Source organism: Odontesthes bonariensis, chromosome 2, assembly GCF_027942865.1.
Source record: "Odontesthes bonariensis isolate fOdoBon6 chromosome 2, fOdoBon6.hap1, whole genome shotgun sequence".
NCBI lineage: Eukaryota > Metazoa > Chordata > Actinopteri > Atheriniformes > Atherinopsidae > Odontesthes > Odontesthes bonariensis.
Window position 1 is genome coordinate 29,583,133 of NC_134507.1, and position 23,557 is coordinate 29,606,689.

The 23,557-nt window shown below is 42.3% G+C and overlaps 1 protein-coding gene across 1 annotated transcript in view; it reads left to right on the forward strand.

Moving 5' to 3' along the window:
• The window catches only part of LOC142397585 (endothelial PAS domain-containing protein 1-like), a 70,397-nt gene continuing 46,840 nt past the window's right edge, over positions 1 to 23,557 (forward strand). Inside the window, exon 1 of the mRNA XM_075481058.1 lies at positions 1 to 400. Within this exon, the coding sequence (XP_075337173.1) occupies positions 375 to 400 (26 nt within the window). The 5' untranslated portion in view covers positions 1 to 374. The remainder of the gene's footprint in view (positions 401 to 23,557) is intronic.

The following is a 23,557-nucleotide window of genomic DNA, read 5'->3' on the forward strand; positions in this document are numbered from 1 at the left end:
GGTCAGAGACAGAGCAGCTTCTGCCGGAGCTCTCACACCAGAGCGAGGAAAAGTTCGGACCTGAGGACCTGTGGGCGGCTTCCATCGACAGCAGCGGCTCAGCGTTCACTTCCAGCCCGCGGAGTAGGTTTCCACTGCGGGAGAGAGGCTGTACGATCCTCGGCAGTGTTCTGAGACTGTGCGGCCCCGGTCCCCTCCAGCCGAGCTTCATGGACTAACCGACCCGGTTCTCAGCGGCACGACACGGTCCGTCACACGGCTCCTCCCGACCTGAAAACCCGGCACTTTTTTTTAAAACTTCTGCTCCCTCTGAAGTTGGACTTAATTTAGATTGTTGGGGAGTTACAACTCTGAGATTGGGCTTAACCGACAGCATGACGGCGGATAAGGAGAAGAAGAGGTAAGACGGAGATTTTTGGTCTTTTTAAGCGCGTGTTTGGTGCCGGATTAAATAAAAAAAGAAGCCTGGTTAGAGAGGCAGAGACCTGTTGATATGGTCCGGATTCACACCGTTTCAGAGGCTTTGTGCAGATGTAATGTGCACAGCCGGAGTGTCCAACTCCTGCAAGTAAGTCTGCATTCTGGGATTCATTTAGATTTCATTTGGTTTTCCAGGGAGATTCCAGGGACATTTTCAATATTTTTCAGTCCAATCCAGCCTTAAAGCCTCCTGATCATCATTGATCTATTTTTATTTCTTTACTCAATTAAATGGTTTAAAGTAGAATTCACACGCCAGCGAGACGCGCCCGTTTAATGATGCGTTCACAGGCCGGGGTCTTTAAACACATCATTAACTTTTCCCTGAAGCTCTGAGCGCGCGTGCTTCAGTTAGTGTGTGTGTGTTTTTATGGCAGCTGTGGCCTCACAACACAAGAATCCGCCTTCCTGCAGGCCCACATGAAGCTGCAGGCTGAGCAGACTTCAGAAGGACACAGGTGGTGATGAAACGAGCTGATTTCAACATCCACATGAGGCTTTGACCCCTTCAGAACAGGAGCAGTGCCCCCTTTTTTTTTACGACAGAATCAGCAGTGTGGACCCCTGACTTGTTTTTGTCTGAGTGGGACAAACAATCACCAGTCGGGGACCTCAGCAGACATCAGACCGCCCGCTCAGGTTTCCAGTTCCCAGAAGCGCAGGTCCCTCCTCTGACAGCCACCTGGACTCCTTCCAGAACTGAAAAGCTGCTGCTGCCTGTTTGCAGATCTAACAGACAGAAGTTGCATGCATGACATAATTACATAATGTCTCCTGAAACCAGTCGGTCAAACAGGTTTGGATGAAAGCGCAGCTCCTGCGAGGCCTCGGCCTTTTCTGCGGCTCATCGGGGGCGCAAATGTTCGGTTTTTTGTTTGTTTGTTTGTTTGTTTGTTTGTTTGTTTGTTAATTGCTCACCAGCGCTGATGGAGTCTAATGTTGCGTAAGAACGCCTCTCTGGTTTGAGCCGGTCCCAGATTGTGTGGCTGCCCCAGCCCTCCTCTGTCCCAGCTTTCATCCCACCTGTGGAACGCTTCTTCTTTCTTTCTTTCTTTCTTTCTTTCTTTCTTTCTTTCTTTCCAATGAGATCCTGGACGGATGCTCGTGTTGGGAGGGATTCTCTGTGAGATCTTTAATCAAAAATAAAACCTATTTGGATCAGCAGCTTGTTGCCTGTCCTTTTCCAAACCTCTTGTTTCCCTCCTGCTCCTGAACACAGCAGGTTTTTTTTTTTTTTTTTTTAGACGGCGGACACAAACACCCCAGGGCCCTACGATGGTCTCAGACGAGTCAAAGACGAGCAAAGAGATGAAATGGCTCGAGGGGACGGAGGGAGACGAGCCGTTTCCTCGCTGAAAACACACATCGGCCATTTTGGGAAAGCTCTGCAGGGATGTGGGGCTGCAGCTGGTGTGTGAGAGCTCGCTGCTTCTTGCTTTCTGCCTCCCGCTCTGTGTCACGCAGCAGCTCATAATTGCTCAGATAGGTTGTATGATTCATGACAAACGATTGGTTTCATTAACCTTTCTCAGACCGGGGGAACTCACTGGAATGTCTTTGATACGACCGTCTGCTTCGTCTCGTTTTTAAAAGACCCAAACGACCAAGTTTGAGTGAACTTGTTGCACTTATTTCCAGTGAATAGCTGAGTAAATGAACCCCCCGTCGGTCCTCCTGTCAGAGGTTTGCACGTCTGACTGTGGCTGAGCGGACACAGTTTCTACCCTCGCTCGATGCGGTTTGTAACCCATCAGCAGCTACTTTCCCACCTCTGACTCCCATTAAAACGTCTTTATTTTTACACGTCGGCCGACCGACGGCAGAAACCAGCGGCAGGCGTGTGAGCAAAAGCCCTCTGGCTTCTTTCAAACATGTGATTCTGCTGGAAACAATGTCCAAAGGTCGGAGTCCGGGGCAGCTGCCAGGCAGATATACATTACATGACAGCGGGGGGGGGGGGGGGGGGGGGGGGGGGGGGGGGGGGTCCATACAGCTGGGTTCTGTGTCTGTTTGCACGGCCGCTCACCGTTATCAGTCAGGAGGGCTTTAAGTGAACTTACCTATGTCTCCACTTATACATATATATTTATCTTTGTATGGTCTCTTTCGTCTTTTATGACTTTATCATTATTCATTTGTTTTATTGGTGGCGTTTTCTTATAAATGTTTTTATGTATTTGATTGTAAAGCACTTTGTGATTTTTATCTGTGAAAGGTGCTATATAAATAAAGTTTACTTACTTTCTGGCACAATATGTGAAGAATATATGAAGATTTAACGGGATGAAAGGGCAGAAAGTCTGTTGAAAAGGGCGTGCATGATGAGTCTGCAGGGTTTTAGACTCAGCATTCTGAGTTTTCCCACATATTTATCTAAGAAATACGACTTGTGATGCGTTTTTTTATCAAAAGTGTCTGCATACCGACCCCTGTGAGGGTTTGAAGCACTGATTTGTGGCTGAAATGACATCAGTTTTTGTTGTGTGAACGGAGATCCCAGGAAAATTGCAAGAAGGATGAGGACAGAAGCTGCTCGGGCTGGTCGGCTCAGCATTTTCACACCGCCGCAGCACTCTGCTGCGAGCCGAGGCCCGGTTGGCACGGTGCCGCCGGGCCCTCTTTTGTATGCTCACCCCCGGCCAACTGGGCCTTCCAACACTACCAAAACATCACGCCACTTACAGCAGCAGCTCTGTAAGACAGAGGAATGCACGGAGGGGCAGGAAGTGGGGCTGTGTGGGTCTGCTGCTCCTTAAACACAAGTTAACGGGCTGCTTTCTGACATGATGCAGCGGCTGAAATCCTTTCGCTAGGATTAGTTACTATGAAATGTACCACATTCTCTGGAATCCCAACCAAATATTCACACATGTTGCAAAAGAAATTGAAAGTTTGATAAGCGTTTCAGCTCCATCTTCTTGTGATTTTCCCCAGTTCTGCACACGAGTGTTTGCAGGTGGTCACAGCGTGAATAATACTGGATAAATGGCTGTTTAGTGGGCAGGGATGATCTCCTGTAACGTGCTCTGTTGCAGTGAAGCTGCAGAAACCTCTGCCTGAACACACCTTGTTGTTTGTGCAGCGCTGTCCATCCCCAGCTCAGAGCCAGCTTCCTGTCTCTCTTCTTCAGGTTTTTACGGGTTGAGTTTATATTTTTCTTTTTCCCCTCTTCTTTGATTGCTTTAATTTTTATTCTATTTTTTCTTTTTTTTCTTTAAATTGCTTGTTTTTATGCTGTTAAATGCCTTGTCTTTATGTAAAGCACATTGAGTTGCCTGTGGTATGAAATGCGCTATATAAACAAAGATCCCTTGCCTTACTCTCAGAACTTCAGACCTGTTATCTCCTGAGGTTTTCTCTCCTAAGAGGAATCCTAATTAATCTTCTTTACCCCCTCTGGAAGCTCATGTCTGCACATAAGAGCACCGAGACGCTTTGATTTCTAACAGGAAAGCTGCGGAGACCTTTAAGGTTTTTTCCCTCCTTGAGTTTTATCTCATCCTGACATAATTTGGAGTATTGTTGGATCTCTGGTTCTAATTTTATCTCTGAAGTCAAAGGCACGGTGGGGAGCTTATTTTGAGCTTATTATGAGCTGCTCTGCAGTCTTTTTATACTCGTATGCAAGCCAACGTCGCACAAACACCTCAACAGAACGGCTTGAGGAGGAAAGGCCTCCATAAGAAGTAATCCTGCTGTATGCTTCCTGAATCTGAAGCTCCTCCAAAGCCTTCCATGGAAGGAAGACGTCTGCAGTCACGCTGCATCTCTTCCTTGTTTGTAATCACTTTGTTTGGAAGTGGTGAGGGATTTGGAATTTCCCATTTGGGATCGGTTTGATGCCCGTAATGACTCTCCGACCTGAACTGAACTTTGCCGCAGATGTCTGGTTTGGGCCGACTTTAAAGAAATATGGCTCTGACTGCAACACACGGCAAGATAAAAAACCCAAATTTAGTTTATTTTTTGTTGTTTTTCTTGTTGAGCAAACGGCAGCAACACCAAAGGCCACTTGAGTTTGTTTTGTGAGGTTTGAGTGTGCGGGGTTAAGCAGTTTAAAGCCCTCATTCAGAGTTTGTCTGGGCGTAAACAGGTGAGAGGAGGATGAGGACGGAGAGGCCGGAGCAAAGCGAAGCAAAGGAGCCCAGAGTTTGGTGCAGATTCAGTTTGTTTCCTGCAGTTTGGTGCGGTTGTGAGGAGGGGAATTTAAAGGCTCTGATCCAGAATTTAAAGGCTTTGATGCAGAATTTAAAGGCTTTGATGCAGAATTTAAAGGCTCTGATGCAGAATTTAAAGGCTTTGATGCAGAATTTAAAGGCTCTGATGCAGAATTGAAAGGCTCTGATGCAGAATTGAAAGGCTCTGATGCAGAATTGAAAGGCTCTGATGGAGAATTGAAAGGCTCTGATGCAGAATTGAAAGGCTCTGATGCAGAATTGAAAGGCTCTGATGCAGAATTGAAAGGCTCTGATGGAGAATTGAAAGGCTCTGATGGAGAATTGAAAGGCTCTGATGGAGAATTGAAAGGCTCTGATGGAGAATTGAAAGGCTCTGATGGAGAATTGAAAGGCTCTGATGCAGAATTGAACGGCTCTGATGGAGAATTGAAAGGCTCTGATGGAGAATTGAAAGGCTCTGATGGAGAATTGAAAGGCTCTGATGGAGAATTGAAAGGCTCTGATGCAGAATTGAAAGGCTCTGATGGAGAATTGAAAGGCTCTGATGCAGAATTGAACGGCTCTGATGGAGAATTGAAAGGCTCATAAAGGTGCTCAGTGGCTCATAAACAGCACTTTTTATGCCTTCTGTCACAACTGTTTATATTTGAGTTATTTTTCCGTTTTTTTTCTCACTAAAAGCTCCTGTTCCACCTTTGTTTTTACTGCTAATGTACAGCTGCTGTTTCAGCATGAAGCTGTGACATAACTACTCCCACGATGTTGAGCTTGACCCGCAGACTTTAAAGAGCGCAGCTGGGCTGCGTGGAAGGCGCTGACGGGTGATAAAGGAGGCTTTAGAGTTACAGAAGGTGCTTTTCTTCTTACTTTCTGCTTCTCTGTTGTGAAAGAATCCCAACAGAAGTTTAACAACAGAAATCAAAGTGCATCCTTGACGTCTTGATGCTTGTGAGACCCCCGGTCAGCTGCACTTGGAGCCCAGCTTGGCCCTCGGGCCCCTGCACAGCGAGGGGAAGCAGCGTGGGAGGAGAGGAGGGGCTCTGGGAAACCTCTCTCTGCATCTTTTCTTTGTTATTTTTATCTCCCTCTGTCTCACCTGCCCTCCCCCCCTCTCTTTAACCTTTCCATCTTTGTTTTCCCTTCTTGTTTTATGTTCCTACCTCTGTCCTTCTGCTCATATCACCATGTCTGATATCCATCCTGGACTCCTGGCCGCGCTGCTGGCCCGGCTGGCTTTGTTGTTGTTGTTGCCTCCCCTGTTCCCTCAGACCGATGCCTTCTCCTCTCCTGCTTCAGAACTCTGTCTCCCTGCCGTTTCCTTTTTCCCGTCCGCCCTGCTTCCGCTTCCTCTGCTGCCGAATGGGCCGAGCTCCACGACCGGCTGCATGTCACCTGGCTGCGCTCCATCTCCCCTCGGACTTCCCCTCCGTCAGGCCGGTCGCGACAAATCTGACTTTAAAGCTTGAGAAAGAGTCGTTGGAGGAAGGCGGCGTGTTGGGATACTCGAGACATTTTAATGAGTTCTTAGTAAATCACTGCAGCCACAGTCTGGTTCTGTAGGGCGATGGATGGCTCGCCAAAGCATCAAAATTTAAACCCAAGTCAAATGTTTCCTGTTTTGTGTTGTTAAAGAACACATTTAAGGCATTTAACAGCCTGAACTCAACTCAACTTTAAAACAAAGTGAAGTACATAAATAACAGCATGAAGTATAAGGCATAAAAAAAATAGAACAATGTAAAAACAATAATAAACAATAACAATATTAAAACAATAACAGAAACAGAGTCTCATGCTGGGTTAAAAGCCAGGGAATAAAAATGGGTTTTAACTCAATTCAATTCAGTTTTATTTATATAGCGCCAAATACAACAAATGTCATCTCAAAGCACTTAAATAATAAAGTCCAATTCAAGCCAATTGGAATTCAATTAATTGAAATCATAATTATTTATAAAATAATCCAATTCATTCATATAGAGCCAATTCAAAAACAATTTCCTAGCTAAGGAAACCAACAGATTCCACCGTTTTAAGTAGGGCTGGGCCAGTTAACTCGTTATTATGTAACACAGATAAATATTTTATCGCGCATTAACGCAGGTTTTATTATTTATTTTATTATTGTTAAGTCGGATTAGTGTTAAAGTCTGTTGCTCACAGGCTATTATTTTGTAAAAGTCTGTTGCTGTCTGCTGCGGAACCGGAAAAGAAAGTAATCGGCGGATCCACCAAACCTGGAGAAGGGTACGAAACTTTTACTCGGCCATTTTCATTTTAAAGTTCTTCCAGATGGCGGAGTCGACAGAACCAAAGTCATCTGTAAACTCTGCCAAGTTGAACTGTCTTCTCAGCGTAGTAGTTCCAGTCTAAAATATCACTTAAAGGCAAAACACACAACTGATAGCAGCAAGTCATTGCTGGGCAACGATTAAAATGTTTAATCTAATTAATCACATGATTTCCCTGATTAATCATGATTAATCGCATTTGTACGCAAAATCCAAAAATGAATCCAAAGGTAGTGTATAGCTTTTAGCATTTAGTTTTATTTTAAATGTGCTGCCATATGAATGAAAGCGCCATAACATTTGTTGTGCAAACACACTTTTAACATCAGCATCTTTCTGTAGTTTTTATGTAGAAGCCTCGCTCCACTGTCTGTTTCCTTGAATGACTTGCTGCTATCAGTTGTGTGTTTTGCCTTTAAGTGATGTTTTAGACTGGAACTACTACGCTGAGAAGGCAATTCAACAAATAAAGAAAACCTGCGTTAATGCGCGATAAAATATTAGATGTTAAATAATGAACGAGTTAACCCGCCCAGCCCTAGTTTGAGGACATCCTGAACAAAGCGGTCGTTTTAACTCCAAACATTGTGTTTCCCTGCAGGCGGTCGGGTTGTTTCTCCTGCTGCTGGGACTAAACTTCACCCACAGCCCTGTTGCATCACACAACACGATTCTGTTTTTCAGGAGCATTTGAAGTCCTTTAAGATCAGAAACACGGTTTATTTAAAGAGCTGCTCCCCAACACTCGCAGAGTTCATGGAGAACTTGTGGCCACACGTGCTGAAAAGGCCTCATGCATGGCACACACGAGTCCTCGGCCATAATCCCCTCTGAGCCCCCCGCGGCCCCTCAGGGCTCAGTTTAGTGCTACCAGCTGTCAATCTGCGAAAAAAGACAGAAGCTTTCAACAAAAACATCACTCTCTGAGGTCAAGGAGGTCTCCGGGATCAGAAGGATGAATAACACGTTTGTCAGTTGGTGTTGAAAGGTTTTCAGCTCCGACTTTTAGGAGTTCTACAAATAACTCGGACACGGTTCAGGATGTGGCGAACACTTAACTTACACTTTCCAGGAATATGGGAGCTTTTTCCCCGAGTGGTTCAGCCTTTCAGTGCTGAGAGGAAGCAGAGAGATAAAGGTTTCCCCTTCCGTTTGTCCTCCACATACATTCAGAAAGCGTCTCTGCAAAGTCGAACCAGAGCTGAAAAAAAGCTGAGAGCCAGAAACCGCCCGACAGAGCAGATCCCCCTCATTACTTTCTGTTTTCTGCCTTCAGATCGGGTCACAGCAGGGGTTACAAACGCCCTTAAAATGCAGCAAATGGATCAGTAAATCACAGCAAACATAGGACTTAAGATGGGTTTTTATTTTTTTTATCTTTGTTTGGACACTTTTGTAAAGAAATGAATCAAAACCAATACTTCAGTCTCAAACTTCCTCTCAAGCTTAATCTCAAACCTAAAGCTGGAATGTTCCTGTGGGAATGATGACAAAGTGAAAACCTCACATTCCTTCGTCTTTAAGTCCCTGTAATCCTCTTCTGCAGATTACATTTGGTCCTGTTTTCACTTACAGTATTAAAGCTAATGAAACTCTTTTCTCCTCACACCTGCAGCATGATTCCAAGCCAGCATTTAGAAATGATATTTCTATTTCCAAAAAAAAAAAACATATACAAATTGGAATTGTTTGTTCTTCCATGCAGGAAAGGTCTAAGGAACAACAACCAAGGACGACCAGAGCTTCGAGTGAATCAACTTTTGATCCCAGATCTGGATCCTCTTTTTATTTTTTAATTCATTCTCTTATTTGTACGTCTTGGTTCAGTGTCGGCAGAAAGGATTTTAAGGCTGAAACTTGAGCTCTCATGTCACAGTTTATGCACACAAAGCTATACGAGCTGAACTTAAAGTTTGGAAATGTTGCATCAATTCAATTAAATTCAATTCAGTTTTATTTATATAGCGCCAAATACAACAAATGTCATCTCAAAGCACTTAAATAATAAAGTCCAATTCAAGCCAATTGGAATTCAATTCATTGTAATCATAATATATTTATAAAATAATCCAATTCATTCATATAGAGCCAATTCAAAAACAATTTCCTAGCTAAGGAAACCAACAGATTGCACCGAAATCTGAAATGCATCACTGTGCATTAAGTCCTGATTCACTCCTCATTTTCTTTTGCTTTTGCCTCCAAGCAGCCGGACTCTCTGGAACTCTAAAAGTGGTTTTGATCAACAGTTCTCCAGCTTCCTGAAGGTCTTACAAAGTTTTTATTTTCTGATTTTTCTCTCATTTTCTGTCCTTGTACCTGACCTTTTTTAAGAGGAATGCGTTCTTTCTTTGTTAAGCCACATAACTCTGACCCCTGAATGCTTCAAACACAAAAAAAGGCATTTCACTAAGAGCCCACTTTAAACTGGATCTTTAGGCACTTTGTTCCCAGCAGCCTGTCACAGAGACACATCATTTGTTCCCATTTCTTTAGCTGAATCTGTGAAAAACAGCTTCATAGTTTCAACTTTGTTGAACATTTACGTTAAAACTGCTTTCAGTTACCAAAAGAGTCAAATTAATATATGAAATTCAGTTTAAAAAAAATCCTAATCCCAAAAAATGAATGTTATCACGTCTAAAAGCAGGAAAAAACAGACAATAAGAATTAGGTTATTCAACATCAAGAAAAAGTAAATAAGATTCATTTTAAAGCTTAAAAAGGAATATAAGATATAATCTAATGACTAATTATGGAACAATTAATATAAATTAAATGATTAAACTGTTTTATGCCACCAGAAATGAATAATCTAGAAGCTCTTTGTGGGTATTAGACTGGAATTAAGATTTGTTCCCATTTCTTTAGCTGCATGTGTGAAAAACAGCAAAGATAACACAGTCTGACAGACAGAAAACAGGATTTCTGCAGCAACAAGGTGATTCCCAAAGAGCTGTTAGCTGAAAACTTGGCATATCTCAGCATGGTGTGTCCTTAAAACATTTGAGGAAACTGGACGAGTGGAGGACAAAAGAAGAAGTGTCAGGCCTAAAGAAGTATCTGCAGCAGATGAACAGGATCTGAAAGTGATGTCCTTAAGAAAGAGGAAAACATCCAGCAAAGACCTGACACAGGAGCTGAGAGATGCATCTGGACCTTCAGCTGATCCATCTGCTGTTGGCCCAAGCCTCATCAGAAATGGGCTCCATGGAAGGGTGGCTGTCAGGAAGCCGTTCTTAAGGAAGGGAAACAGGGAGAAAAGGCTGAGCTGTGCCAAAGGACACAAGAAGTGGACTGAAAATCAGTGGCAGCAGGTCTGATGGAGGGATGAATCCTCCCCAGAGCCCGGAGCTCAACATTACTGAAGCAGTGTGGGATCATGTTGGCAGAGAACGGAACAAAAGGCAGCCCACATCCAAAGAAGAGCTTTGGGATGTCCTTCAAGAAGCCTGGAGAACTGTTCCTGAAGACTCCTTAAAGAAAGGACAGAAAGCTCGTCTGAGAGGGTTCAGGCTGTGTTGGAGGAGAAAGGAGCTCAGAGCACATATTCACTTTAAAGCTGCTCAGAACTCTAATAACTGTGCTTAATGCCTTATTTACTGTATTTCAATATATATTTACATATTTCTTAATAAATCGCTGCATCTATATCCCATCTTTCTGTAAATATATAAAGAAATTAGGGGTAGCTCAAACCCCTGTAAGGTACTGTAAATAAGAGGCAAAAACTGCTTCCTGGACACACTCAGATGTTATGATTTGTGGAAACTCTCCAGTTGAATTAATTGCATGTAAATACTGACAGTGAGATAGAGCAGATATTCACTTTAAAGTTGCTCAGAACTGAACAAACTCTGTACATGTTTCAGTAAATAACTGCATCCACTTCCTGTTTTCCTGGAAATATAGAAAGAAATAGAGTTTGGGCGGAGAGACTTTTGACTTTTGACCGTGGTTCCTGGCGTTAAAATGATCAAATACGCCACAAGATTATCTAATTATAGCATTTTCATCTGTTTTAAACCGACTGCTGGAGGGGAAATATGGACTCCGACAGAAAGCTCGTCTGAGAGGGTTCAGGCTGTGTTGGAGGAGAAAGGAGCTCAGAGCAGATATTCACTTTAAAGCTGCTTTAATGACAGAATGTAAGAAAATAAATTGTATAACAGTAATAAGCTGAGATGCAAAGTGTGGAATTAATGGAATAAAAGTTGTCTCAGTACACTGGAAAAAAAATGCCCCTCCAAAAATAAGTAAAAAAACAGCAAATACAAGACGTTTTTGCTTGAAATAAGCAAAAAACATAGAAAATATCTCAAACTATTCAGTTTCACTGGAAAAAATCAAAGTCTTAACAAGTAAATTTGTCTCATTTCTCGTCAAAATATCTCATTACACTTGATATAAGACACAACTGCCTAACAAGCACTATTTCAGCCAGATATAGGGACTTGTTTGAAGACAATACATCTGGAATATCTTGTGAAATGAAAAAGTCTTGAAAACAAATAGTTTTGAGTCATATCATATGAAACAAGCTTTTTTGACATTTGAAGAGGTTTTTAAGCTAATTTCAAAATCACTTTTAACTCAAAAGTCCCAAATATCACATCTTATTTCAAGAAATCTTGACAAGCCGATTTACACTAGTTCCATTGGCAGATTTTGTTTTGTGCTTATTTCAAGCAAAAACGTCTCGTATTTGTTGTTTTTTTACTTATTATTGGAGGGGCATTTTTTCCAGTGTTGGTGGAGGAGGAAGTTCCCATCATCTGTTATTATTATCACCACTTTGCTGTAATGTGGATCAACCGGCTGCACAGGTCGACCAACATTCAGCTCGTCTCGCTGAACGTTCTGATCCACACATCCACACGACTCGTTTGATATTCTGCAGCAGGGTCTGCCCAGCTGAGGCCCCCCGTCCTCCACCACCTGTGGTCTGGCTCTGGCTCGGCCTCTCGGCCCCCTCTGTGCCTCTTTCAATCAGCCAGTCTATCCCGACCATCAGCGTGGTGTGGGCGGGTTTGCTTGTTTGTGCCAGACAGAGTGTGTGTGTGTGTGCGCCTCTTTCATGGACTATCAGAATCATCAGCAATCTCCTGCATCGTTCTTCCCTTGATTGAGCCAAAGTCGGGGCCCCTGTCTGGGATAGCTGTTTGTTCGTGTGTGTTTGGCTGCGTTTCCAGAACTCTCTGTTCCTCAGGATCACAGATTAGCCTGTACTGTATTGTTGCTCTGTGTTTGTGTTCGGCCAGGCGCCACAACTACAGGAAGAGCCACTGTAAGCAAGGAAAGGTGTGTTACGGGTGTGGGCAGCTTTAAACCACTTTCTTAATTCACCGTAAAACAACCTCGAAATACTTAAGAAAAAAAACAAAAACAAACTAAAAGAGTAGTTACCGTCTCAGACACATCAACAGAATGAAAGGTTTTCTCTCCCAAAAAAACCTCTGTGACCGCTGTGTTCGAAACCGCATACTTCTCCTACTTCTCCTACTAACTTTTTGAGTTAGTAAGCGAGTTTGAGTAAGCGAGAAGTTCCTGGATGCATACCAGATTCTCCGAAATGTTGGGTATGCATCATGAGGTTACTACTCATACTCAAACTACCCAAGATGCAACGTAACGTGACGTCGCCGATCGTCATGTCCTGTCAAAACAGCAGTTTCAAGCTAGCTACAACGAGGGTAGGTTCACTTCCTGTTTTCAAAACAAAAGCACCAATTGTATCGTAATGGCTTTCCCTATGATAAAAGGCAACGGGTATTTTATTTTGTAAAAATAACCGGAAGTGCGTTGCTCACTGCGGCTAGCTTTAGTAGCGCCGAATTCGTGGGAACAAAATTGTAAATAGCCGGTATTTTGTCAGATTTTCAACACGTTGGGGATCTAAACGACTACTTTCTCGCCTGAAAATGTTTCAAATGTTGCTAAAGTTTACAGAGTTTAGAGCTTAAGTGAAATCAGCTTCGAGCATTTCGGCTCGAGCAGGAGCGAAATGCATTGTGGGTAAACACTCTGCATACTGTCTGATCGATGAGTATGCCGTTTGCTTGTTTCGAACACAGCCCTGGAGAAACTCATCCATGCATTCATCTCCAGTAGACTCCATCACTGTAACGCTCTTTTAACTGGACTTCCCAAAAAGAGCATTAAACATCTGCAGCTCATCCAGAACGCTGCTGCTGGAGTTTTAACCCGGACTAAGAGATCTGAACACATCACAGCAGCTTTAAAATCTTTACTCTGGCTTCCAGTCAGTCATAGAATAGATTTTAAAAGCCTGCTGATGGTTTACATCTGTGATCTGTTCAGAGAATATAAAGCCAGCAGAGCTCTTAGATCCAAGGACTCAGGTCAGCTGGTCCAGTCCAGAGTCCAGACTAAACATGGAGAAGCAGCATTTAGCTGTTCTGCTGCAAACAAGTGGAACAAACTGCCAGTGGAGATTAAACTTTCACCAAATGGAGACATTTTTAAATCCAGGTTAAAGACATTTCTGTTCTCATGTGTCTATGCATGAAATCTGCACGATATCTTTGAACTTATCTGGACTGTTGCTTGCTTTTAATCATTTAAATGATTTTATTTGTTTCTCTTTATATTCTTTTATGTATTTTTAATGCTTCTTCCACTCCCTGCTGCAATGCTTTTATTTTATGTAAAGCACTTTGAATCGTTTGTACATGAAATGTGCTATACAAATAAATTTGATTTGATTTAATTAGTTTTATTCGCACAAACCTAGAAAAATAGATCCAGATGATCCCGTTTGTACCTTTTGTGACGGTTACAGAATTGCATTTTAGGTCTGAGCAAAGCGCTTTGACAGTCTGGCGCCCTCATTGTCCACTGGCTGCAGAGTTCAAGTTGCGTGCATCAATTTCAAACGGCGACGACACAAATGTGATCGCATTTCGGAGCCGTGTATTTTCGATGGAGCGAGGCTCACGAGTCCTTCCAAAAGAAAGATTCTGATCTTTTTCAAACAAGTGCACTGTCCCTTTAAGAGGGGGGTGGGACGGGTGTGGTCTAATGTTCAGGTTTCAGCCGATGTCAATGAAATCTGTACATCTGGAAACAACAACAAACTGATTACAACATTTTTAGTTACAGAGCAGAACAGCAAATGATCCATGCAGAGCTGTGGTGAAGCTGTGGCCCACACACACTGACACCTGCTCCGGTTACAGGATCCGTTTCCTACGAGCGCCTCCTGCCCCGTTATCACAACAATCACACGGACACCAGGACCTGCGCTCCGTGCATTTGATTGCATGTATTTTTTCCTGCACTTTGTGTTTGTGTGATGAGAAAGCAAAAAAGAGTAAAATGTATAAGTTTTTCTGTTTTATAGCACCTGCACTGTTGAGTGTGCAGGATAAAGTACGGCAGGAGAACAGAACACTGTCAGTAGTACAACTGCATCCTCTTTTCCAGGGTGTCAAATTCTTCAGTTTAGTCGAACCCTTATGACAAGGTGTTCTTTGACGTCTGCATCCTGGGGTCTGAGCTGCGGTGATATTATACCCAAACAACAAACTCTATCTCTGTATTGTCTTCTAAAGAAGCAACAAGGTCCTCATAATGCAGCCGGATGGTTGCGGGATTTAAAAAAAACCCAGAACCACCGGCTTTTTATTTCCACTCGTTTAGGTTTAGGCACTAAACTGACTTGCTTAATTTAAGACAACATTTATTCATTGTCAGAATTAGAATAACACCCTTTTACTGCTCTGACAACTGCAGATTATGACAATGTCAGAGTGAGAACAAGATGTTATTCAACGATAAGAAAATGTACCAGAATGATTCAGATCTGTACGTCCAAAAGTAAAAAAATGTGAGTAAAAGTGAGCTTTTTAAATGTTGCTCCACAGAAAACTGTCACAGGCTGACTTCAGTGAACAAGCCAATCACGAACAGAGTAGTGGTCGCTTACTGGAAACTAAACTTGGAGCAAGAAGACAAAACCAGCGGCTTTGGGTCATATACAAAAGCCAAATTAAGCTCCAGGAGCTGTTGTGATTACTCTTTCACGGCAGCATGATGCACAGCTTCAAACTACTGATGCGTAGAGCTGGTAAAGAAATGATCCGGATCAATCTGACGAGAGCAAGTGAGGTGCTGTGAAAAGGAAATGTATTTCAGGCTTTTTTTTTAAAGGCAGAAACGGTGCAGCAGGCTGATTTATTCTAGTAAAAAAAAAGGAAGCAACTACAGTGGACACCGCTTATAGTGGTCACGGATATAGTAATCAACCGCTTATATAGATCAAAAGGCTTGGGACGGAATCATTTCTATACAAATGCTGTTTAAGTAATTCGTTTATAGTGATCAAGAAATCCGCTTATAATGTTCATTTTTGGCCATTTTATGAATGTAAACATGTGCAAAAATAATTTGAAAACTACGTGTAGCTATTTTATTTTTTACTCCCTTGATTCCTTTCTGGACGTCTGCTTCTGCCTCGCTAGCCAACGTAAAGGCTGATTCATACTCGGCGCAAACGCGCAACTGTTCTGGCTCGAGAACCATTAATAACGTCATCGAAAGCGCCAGCCCCTTCACAGTTCCTTCAGCTCATAAGTGCAGTTTGCGCTGAGAATGCGTCACATTTGCAGTTCTCTCCAGACCAGCGGGCGTCACTGTTGAGGAAACAAGCTGAAAAGCATACGAAGAAAGCATACACAATGCCACCTGTGGTGTCACGTCAGCAGAGGCTGGCACATCTGATGCGGAATGAATTTACTCTGGGTGTAGAACTGTATATGTATCTCAGAGCTAAGCGGCTGCGGCAAAAACAGAAGAGAAGGTGGAATGTTCGTCCTTTGCAACGAGACGAACTTTGTCAAACGTTGTCCCAGTGTAACTTCATAGACGTGTCGTACAGATGTTTGTAGAGGCGCACCCTCTCGGTCACCGTGGTCTCTGCAGTGTTCATGTTTTCTTTTTCTTGGTCAGCTGTTTCCGGTGGAGCGCGCGCAAAGTCAGAAAAAAAGTTGTGTGCGCGCCCTTGCGCCGCGCGAGGATTTTCTAGCTTGCGAAGGGGGGCGTGGCGGAATTTTGGGACACGTGACCGTTTGCGCCATTTGCGACCAGCTAGTATGAGCGAGGTTGCGCCGAGTATGAATCAGCCTTAACGAGTTGACACCGGGCAGCAAGCGCGCGAATCATGGCTGGAAAAAGGATGTCAAGGAGGAGCATGTGTCCGAGGATGGGTGCTGGAGAGCGGATTGAATGCGCGTGTGATCGCTGGAAGCTCCAGGCTGGTTCTTGTAAGATGGGAGGCCGGTGTTCATTCGATTTCTCCTACTTGTCGAGAATTGCTACTTTGTGGTTTTGCGCATGCGCCAAGCCGATTTTCTAAGTTTCGTTTTCACGCCAAGTACTGTAGCACAAATCGACAGAACACCGGCACGGAGGAGCATGGATCCGAGCAGGGGTGCTGAAAGGCGGATTGAATTCAAACTTTATTTTCTGACTTGTAAGACAAAAAATGCACCGGCGGCACAGCAGAGAATAAGTTACGTACTGTATTTGAGTTAGCCTACAGTTTGTCTGCGCACTGCGCAGTACTGTAATTAAACTTGCATGATAATAAAATTCAGTAAATGCTGAAGCTATCCGTTTCATTTAATTTTTCTCATTGAAAAACTATACAAATGGCATTTAGATGATATTCTGCATAAAAAAATAAGTGAAATACCTGTACTGTAATACAACTTCGGTTTTAGTAATCAACCGCTTATAGTGTTCAAATTGGCTCTGGACCAACGTGATCACTATAAGCGGTTTCCACTGTACTGTATGGAGTCACGTGGTGTTAAAACCTGACGTGTGTGTCCCTCGGTTACATGTTCCATAAGATCTTATTATTTCTGTGTCATGTAACAGTTTACCTGTGAATGAGCTGTCCTCCAACATCCTGATCATGTTAGCATGCAGACACACAGTTATTAACATTTTATTAACAGTTATTAACATTTTATTAACAGTTATCAAAACATTGATTAACACAGTTATAAACACAGTGATTAACACAGTTATTAATGTTATTAATGCAGTGATTAACGCAGTGATTAACAGTTATTTACACAGTTATTAACACAGTTATAACACGGTTATTAAGACGGTTATTAACAGTTATCAAAACATTGATTAACACAGTTATAAACACAGTGATTAACACAGTTATTAATGTTATTAATGCAGTGATTAACGCAGTGATTAACAGTTATTTACACAGTTATTAACACAGTTATAACACGGTTATTAGGACGGTTATTAACAGTTATCAAAACATTGATTAACACAGTTATACACACAGGGACTAACACAGTTGTTAACGTTATTAACGCAGTTATCGACACAGTTATCAACACAGTTATTAACACAGTTATTAATGTTATTAATGCAGTGATTAACGCAGTGATTAACAGTTATTAACACAGTTATAACACAGTTATTAACATTTTATTAACAGTTATCAAAACACTGATTAACACAGTTATAAACACAGTGATTAACACAGTTATTAATGTTATTAATGCAGTGATTAACACAGTTATTAACAGTTATTGACACAGTTATTAACACAGTTTTAACACAGTTATAACACGGTTATTAACAGTTATCAAAACATTGATTAACACAGTTATAAACACAGTGACTAACACAGTTGTTAACGTTATTAACGCAGTTATTAACACAGTTATTAACAGTTATTGACACAGTTATTAACACAGTTTTAACACAGTTATAACCCAATGCAGGTTTCTTTTGCAGGGCTCGTAGACACAATGTGTCCGAGAGCACATCTCGCGCGTCGTCTTTGTTGAGGTTTAGGCAGCTTTTACGCTGTTATTTGTGAGCGTCGGGGACGCTGCGTGTGAGCATATGTGCACATGCATCCCCTGAGGCTCTGGTTGCCGCCATTGACGGACGAGTTAATCACACACGCGGTGAGGAAAGTGAGTGAAATAGTTGAAGGGTGTGCAGTAAAAGGGAAAAAGAGGGGAGTGCTGCTCTCACACCATCTTAGCTCGGCTGCATTGTTTCAGTCTGAAGCAACCGGCTGGGAGGCCCGGTGCTGATTTATTACTCTTGATGACACACAAGCTGTAATAAAAACAAATCCTTAAGAAATATTCTGAGTACTCTGGCCCTGGAGGGGACTTTAACATGTTTAATGGTGATTTCAACAAATGGAGGGTTAGATGAGGGGGTTACGAAGATGGTTTCTATCTGCTCGATGTCACTTTAAAGGCTTTTAATATCCACTCAGGAAAAGATGGAAAAGGCTCTCTGAGCTGGTGATGTTTAAAGGACCAAATGTGCAGGAAGTTTGCATTGATGTCCCGCAGCTGCAGCTGAAGGTTTAGGATAATCACAGCAGTAAAGTTTGAACTAACACCTGAAGACCCCATAGCTCCAGCCGATGGAAAACCTGATGTGTTATCATCCAGCCACAGTCTGACCAGATGCATCGCAGCAGAAGATTATATCCTAAAGATTCTACTTCATCTAATGATATTTAATTACTCTGCTGACAATGTTCACTTATAATAATATATATATACTGAATATATATACTTTTTTGAGAATAAGTAGTTATAGAAGGAAATAATTTCCAGTTTTATGAGTCCTGTTAAGTGTGTGTCTTGTGGATACTTTTAAACAGCAAAGCTCGCCTTGAAATAAATCCTGTGGCAACATCTCCCACATGCTACAAATCTCCTTTATTGGCCGAGTGGTGAGAAGTGCCTGCAAGTCATCTGTGGAAAAAACCGCAAACGCCCAGCAGATGTAAGAGAAACGGCCACAGACGTAATGATGATTTATTTTTTTTTGTGCCCGTTTTAAGCGGTTTTCCTGTGGGAGAATCCCAGTTAAAGGCAGCTGACTGTGGAAAGCTCCAGTTTATTTACTGCGTCTGTTGCTCGTTTTGTTTCAAACTGCTTTAATCATTCAGCATCATGTGGAGCCACAGTTTCGCCAGTGTTTCGCCAGTGTTTCGCCAGTGTTTCGCCAGTGTTTCGCCAGTGTTTCGCCAGTGTTTCGCCAGTGTTTCGCCAGTGTTTCCCGAGTGTTTCCCGAGTGTTTCCCCAGTGTTTCCCCAGTGTTTCCCCAGTGTTTCGCCAGTGTTTCGCCAGTGTTTCGCCAGTGTTTCCCCAGTGTTTTGCCAGTGTTTCACGAGTGTTTCACGAGTGTTTCCCCAGTGTTTCGCCAGTGTTTCACGAGTGTTTCCCCAGTGTTTTGCCAGTGTTTCACGAGTGTTTTGCCAGTGTTTCCCCAGTGTTTCGTCAGTGTTTCACGAGTGTTTCCCCAGTGTTTTGCCAGTGTTTCACGAGTGTTTTGCCAGTATTTCCCCAGTGTTTCGTCAGTGTTTCACGAGTGTTTCCCCAGTGTTTCGCCAGTGTTTCACGAGTGTTTCCCCAGTGTTTTGCCAGTGTTTCACGAGTGTTTTGCCAGTGTTTCCCCAGTGTTTCGTCAGTGTTTCACGAGTGTTTCACGAGTGTTTCCCCAGTGTTTTACGAGTGTTTTGCCAGTGTTTCACGAGTGTTTTGCCAGTGTTTCACGAGTGTTTTGCCAGTGTTTCGCCAGTGTTTCACGAGTGTTTCGCCAGTGTTTCACGAGTGTTTTGCCAGTGTTTCACGAGTGTTTCGCCAGTGTTTCACGAGTGTTTCGCCAGTGTTTCACGAGTGTTTTGCCAGTGTTTCACGAGTGTTTCGCCAGTGTTTCACGAGTGTTTCCCCAGTGTTTCGCTAGTGTTTCCCGAGTGTTTCGCCAGTGTTTCGCCAGTGCCTCACCACCGTTTCGTGCGAGCCGGGCTGTGTGTGTGTTACACGGACACATGTGACCAGCTGTGGTTTAGAGTGACGGCCTGACTTCTCTCACCGAGGTTTCAGAATGCCTGCTATTTGTTTTCTACCTGTCTCACTCTGCATGTCTTTCCAACTTTTTCTTTTTTTTAAAAAATACTTCAACCTGTCTCTGAGACCTTCAGTAAGAAGTACAAAGAATCCTTTTTGTGCACAAACACAGCTGTCTTGGCAGGTTTCGAGCTCCCCGTTAATGCTCGCGTGAGTGCAGGACGATGAAAATAGCCGGCGGCCCGCATTGTCCCGGCTGCGGTTGCTATTCTCACAGGTCTAAAAGCATCATCATGTGCCAGAGAACTGAGGCAGAACAGAGAATGTTATCTGTGCTTTTATATCATTGTCTGGTAAAAACAGAAGTCAGTGCTGGGATGTTTTCATGCTGCATGACTGCGCTGAGAGTCTGCTTTTTGGGCTTTTTGTGTTGGCGTGCGTTCAGCTTTCACAGTGAAACCTCCGAGTGAAGACTTGTTGCTCACCCCCCCTCTGCTGTGACCTCACTGCGTGTTGTTGTGTCGTGATTGCATGTTTGGTGTGTCAGGCTGAAGGGGCAGAAACATGTGGTATGTTGGGGTCGTGGTATGTTTGAAATGTGGCCCGAGCACAGATGATGGGGGCCGTGCCAGTAGAGAGTTTGGAGCTGCTGAGACCTTTTTAATCATCACAAGGGCTGCTGCTGTTTCCCGCTCACATATCTCAAACTGGCTCCAGTCGAGATGCTGCGTCAATGAGCTGCATAAGAGACCGAAGCTCAGTACTGGCAGCGCTGCGTATGACTGACTGTTAACAGCCAACAGAGGTGGGTAGAGTAGCCAAAAACTGGTTGCAGGATTTAAAAAAAAGCTGAGAACCACCTGCTTTTTATTTCCACTCAGTTAGGTTTAGGCACTAAACTGATATTATACCCAAACAACCAGTGGTGGGTTGAGTAGCCAAAAATTGTACTCAAGTAAAAGTACTGTTACTTCAAAATAATATGACTCAAGTAAAAGTAAAAAGTAGTTATCCAAATAATTACTCGAGTAAGAGTAAAAAAGTTCTTGGTGAAAAAACTACTCAAGTACTGAGTAACTGTTGAGTAACGTCTGATTTATTTGTTAACACAAGCATTCAATCAGACAGACAAAAATACTAAATAATCAACTTTAGGCAAATTAGAGTTCATCTAATTGATAAAATAAATTAAATTAATTCATTACATATTATCTTAAATTAAAATAATCCAGGTAAATTCAAAACCTTCAATAAAAAATAAGAGAGACTTAGGAAATGTTTAAAACATATGTAACCCATATGTAACCTAAAAAACAAACATTCACCTATCCATGGGGAAAAAAAACGAATTTAGGAAACTTACCGCTACATGTTTCCTCAAGTTAGATGTTGAGTTTCTGCTGAAATGTGCGTTTGTTTTGGTTGACACAGAAGACACATAATGTAGCTGCTGTTTCTCACTCTTTGTAAGGTAAACATGCTTTCAGTATGAGGCCTCGTCTGCGTCTTCATTTCCCACCGTTGATTCTGACATTTTTCATCTGTTTCTTTGTTTGTTTGCTACGACTGTAAACTGTAAAGCTAACCCGTCCCGCCGCTGAGATTGAGTATGGTCACGTGACCAGACTGCACGGCTACGTCTGATTGGTGAAACACAGTCAGGTGGTAGAGCCTTTGGCGGAAGTCTCTCTCTCTGTCAGAATAAAACATTAAAATGAGGCGTACGCGGGGGGATAAAAATAATGAGGCGTAGAATACCAAAGAGGTAAGAAGAGAAGTAACCAGCTCATTGTAGCCTAATGTAGCGGAGTGAGAGGACAGTTTCTTCTGCACACATCTACTCAAGTAAAAGTAAAAAGTATAGGGATTTAAAACTGCTCCTAGAAGTATAATGTTTTCAAAAACATACTTAAGTAAATGTAACTCGTTACTCCCCACCTCTGACAGCCAAACATACCTGCAGTGCATTGGTCACCTAAACAAGATTATGCCTCTACTAGTTCTATAGTTAAACAGCTGATAGTTCAGGATCACCAACTCTCTGAAATTGATTGATTTTCACCGTCAGTGAGATTTTTTTTATGTCTACAGCCTGATTATCTCGGCTGTCCAAGCTGGATGCCAAATGATGTCATCCTTTCATGTGATGGGCCTGGTTACCCAACACAGGTGAAGGAGGTGTTTTTCCCTGTCCTGCTTCTGAGCACGGAGGCTAAATGCGTTGCTACCGGTAACAGGAATTTATCCAATCGGCTTGTTTTTGCAGTTTTGAGCCCAAATTTAAAACGTTTGCTGCTTTTGGTGTGAAACCTGGAGCATGTTTTGTGAAATTCATCCTGGTATTTTTACACATGTTGGGATGATTGTGATATTTCTGATATAAAAACGTCATTGTATCGATACATTTAATGCTTTTTTTAAATTTTTTTTTATATCCCATCTGGGGAGTTTGGAGGCTGCGTAAAAAGTGTTGTTGTTTTAATATAAATTCTATCTGTCGGTGGTTTAAACGTGGCTGATTATTGGCCCTGATTTTTCTTCTTGTGGTCGTCTCACCGACTGCTGCTCCATCTCTAAAAGAAAAGAGGCGGCTTCTCTCTGCCAATCAGAGCCGAGGGCAGGAGTTTGGTTTGGTCCTTTGGGTGCACTATAATGGTGTAAATGAAAGCCCTCCATAAGCTTCCATCCACCCGCACCAAATGTGCCAAGAACAACAATTTCAGCAGCAAACAATGGTCAGAATAAACTTTACTGCACTCCGTGAACTTCTTTCTGAAAGCGTCCTCGTGTTTGACTGATGGGCTTCAAACTCTGGCCCAGTGCTACTGTCCTGTTTGTCATATTTTCTGATTTTACAGTTTATTTTCTCAAATGAATATGGATTAAATGATAAAAGTTTTGCTCTGTGGACAAAATGCACATAGAAAGGCCGTGGGTGGCAGCAGGTGGTTTGATTCTTGCACTTCCGACTTGATTGTTTAAAAAATATATGTAGTTTATTTCCAACAAAAACTATGAACAAAACAATAACTAAAAAAATCTCCTACAATTTAGATCAAAAACGAAAGCTAACTTAATCTGATTCTACAAGCTCAAAAAGTGGTAAAAAAAAATATTTTTTACCAAAACCTCCCGTCTTCACAGCGGACATCTGACAAACAAAAAGCTCCTCCAACACGCCCCCCCCAGGTGTGTTCTTAATCTCTCTAATTAATGGGTGGGTCTAAAAGTTACCAAAATAATCTAAATGATTTCAAATATAAAAATTAATTACAGATTTTGATTCCAAACTAACTAAAGTATATCCTAACTGCCTAAAGAAAACTAAATTGATAGAATTTATGATTTACAAACATAAATGGCCACAACAACATTTATAGTATAAATAATCAGAGGTAAAATAATCTCTCTTTACGCTTATTTTCACCCTGTTTTCTATCTGATAAATGTTCGTGAATGAGCCTTCATGTGTCGTAAGATCAGAGTTATTATAACATTACGAGCCCTCTGAGGCTAAAACTGTTTATTCAATTTCACATTTCTACTTTAATCTTGATTTCATTTGTTTAAATGAACCAAATCTTTAGGAGATACTTTTATTCCAACTTGCAGAATGTGTGATAATAACATTTTTGTGTCCTAAATACTTTGTAATCGTGCGTGTGAAGCGGTCACATTTAGCCTGAAACGATTTAAAGCATCACATCTGTTTCCTCACATCTGTTTG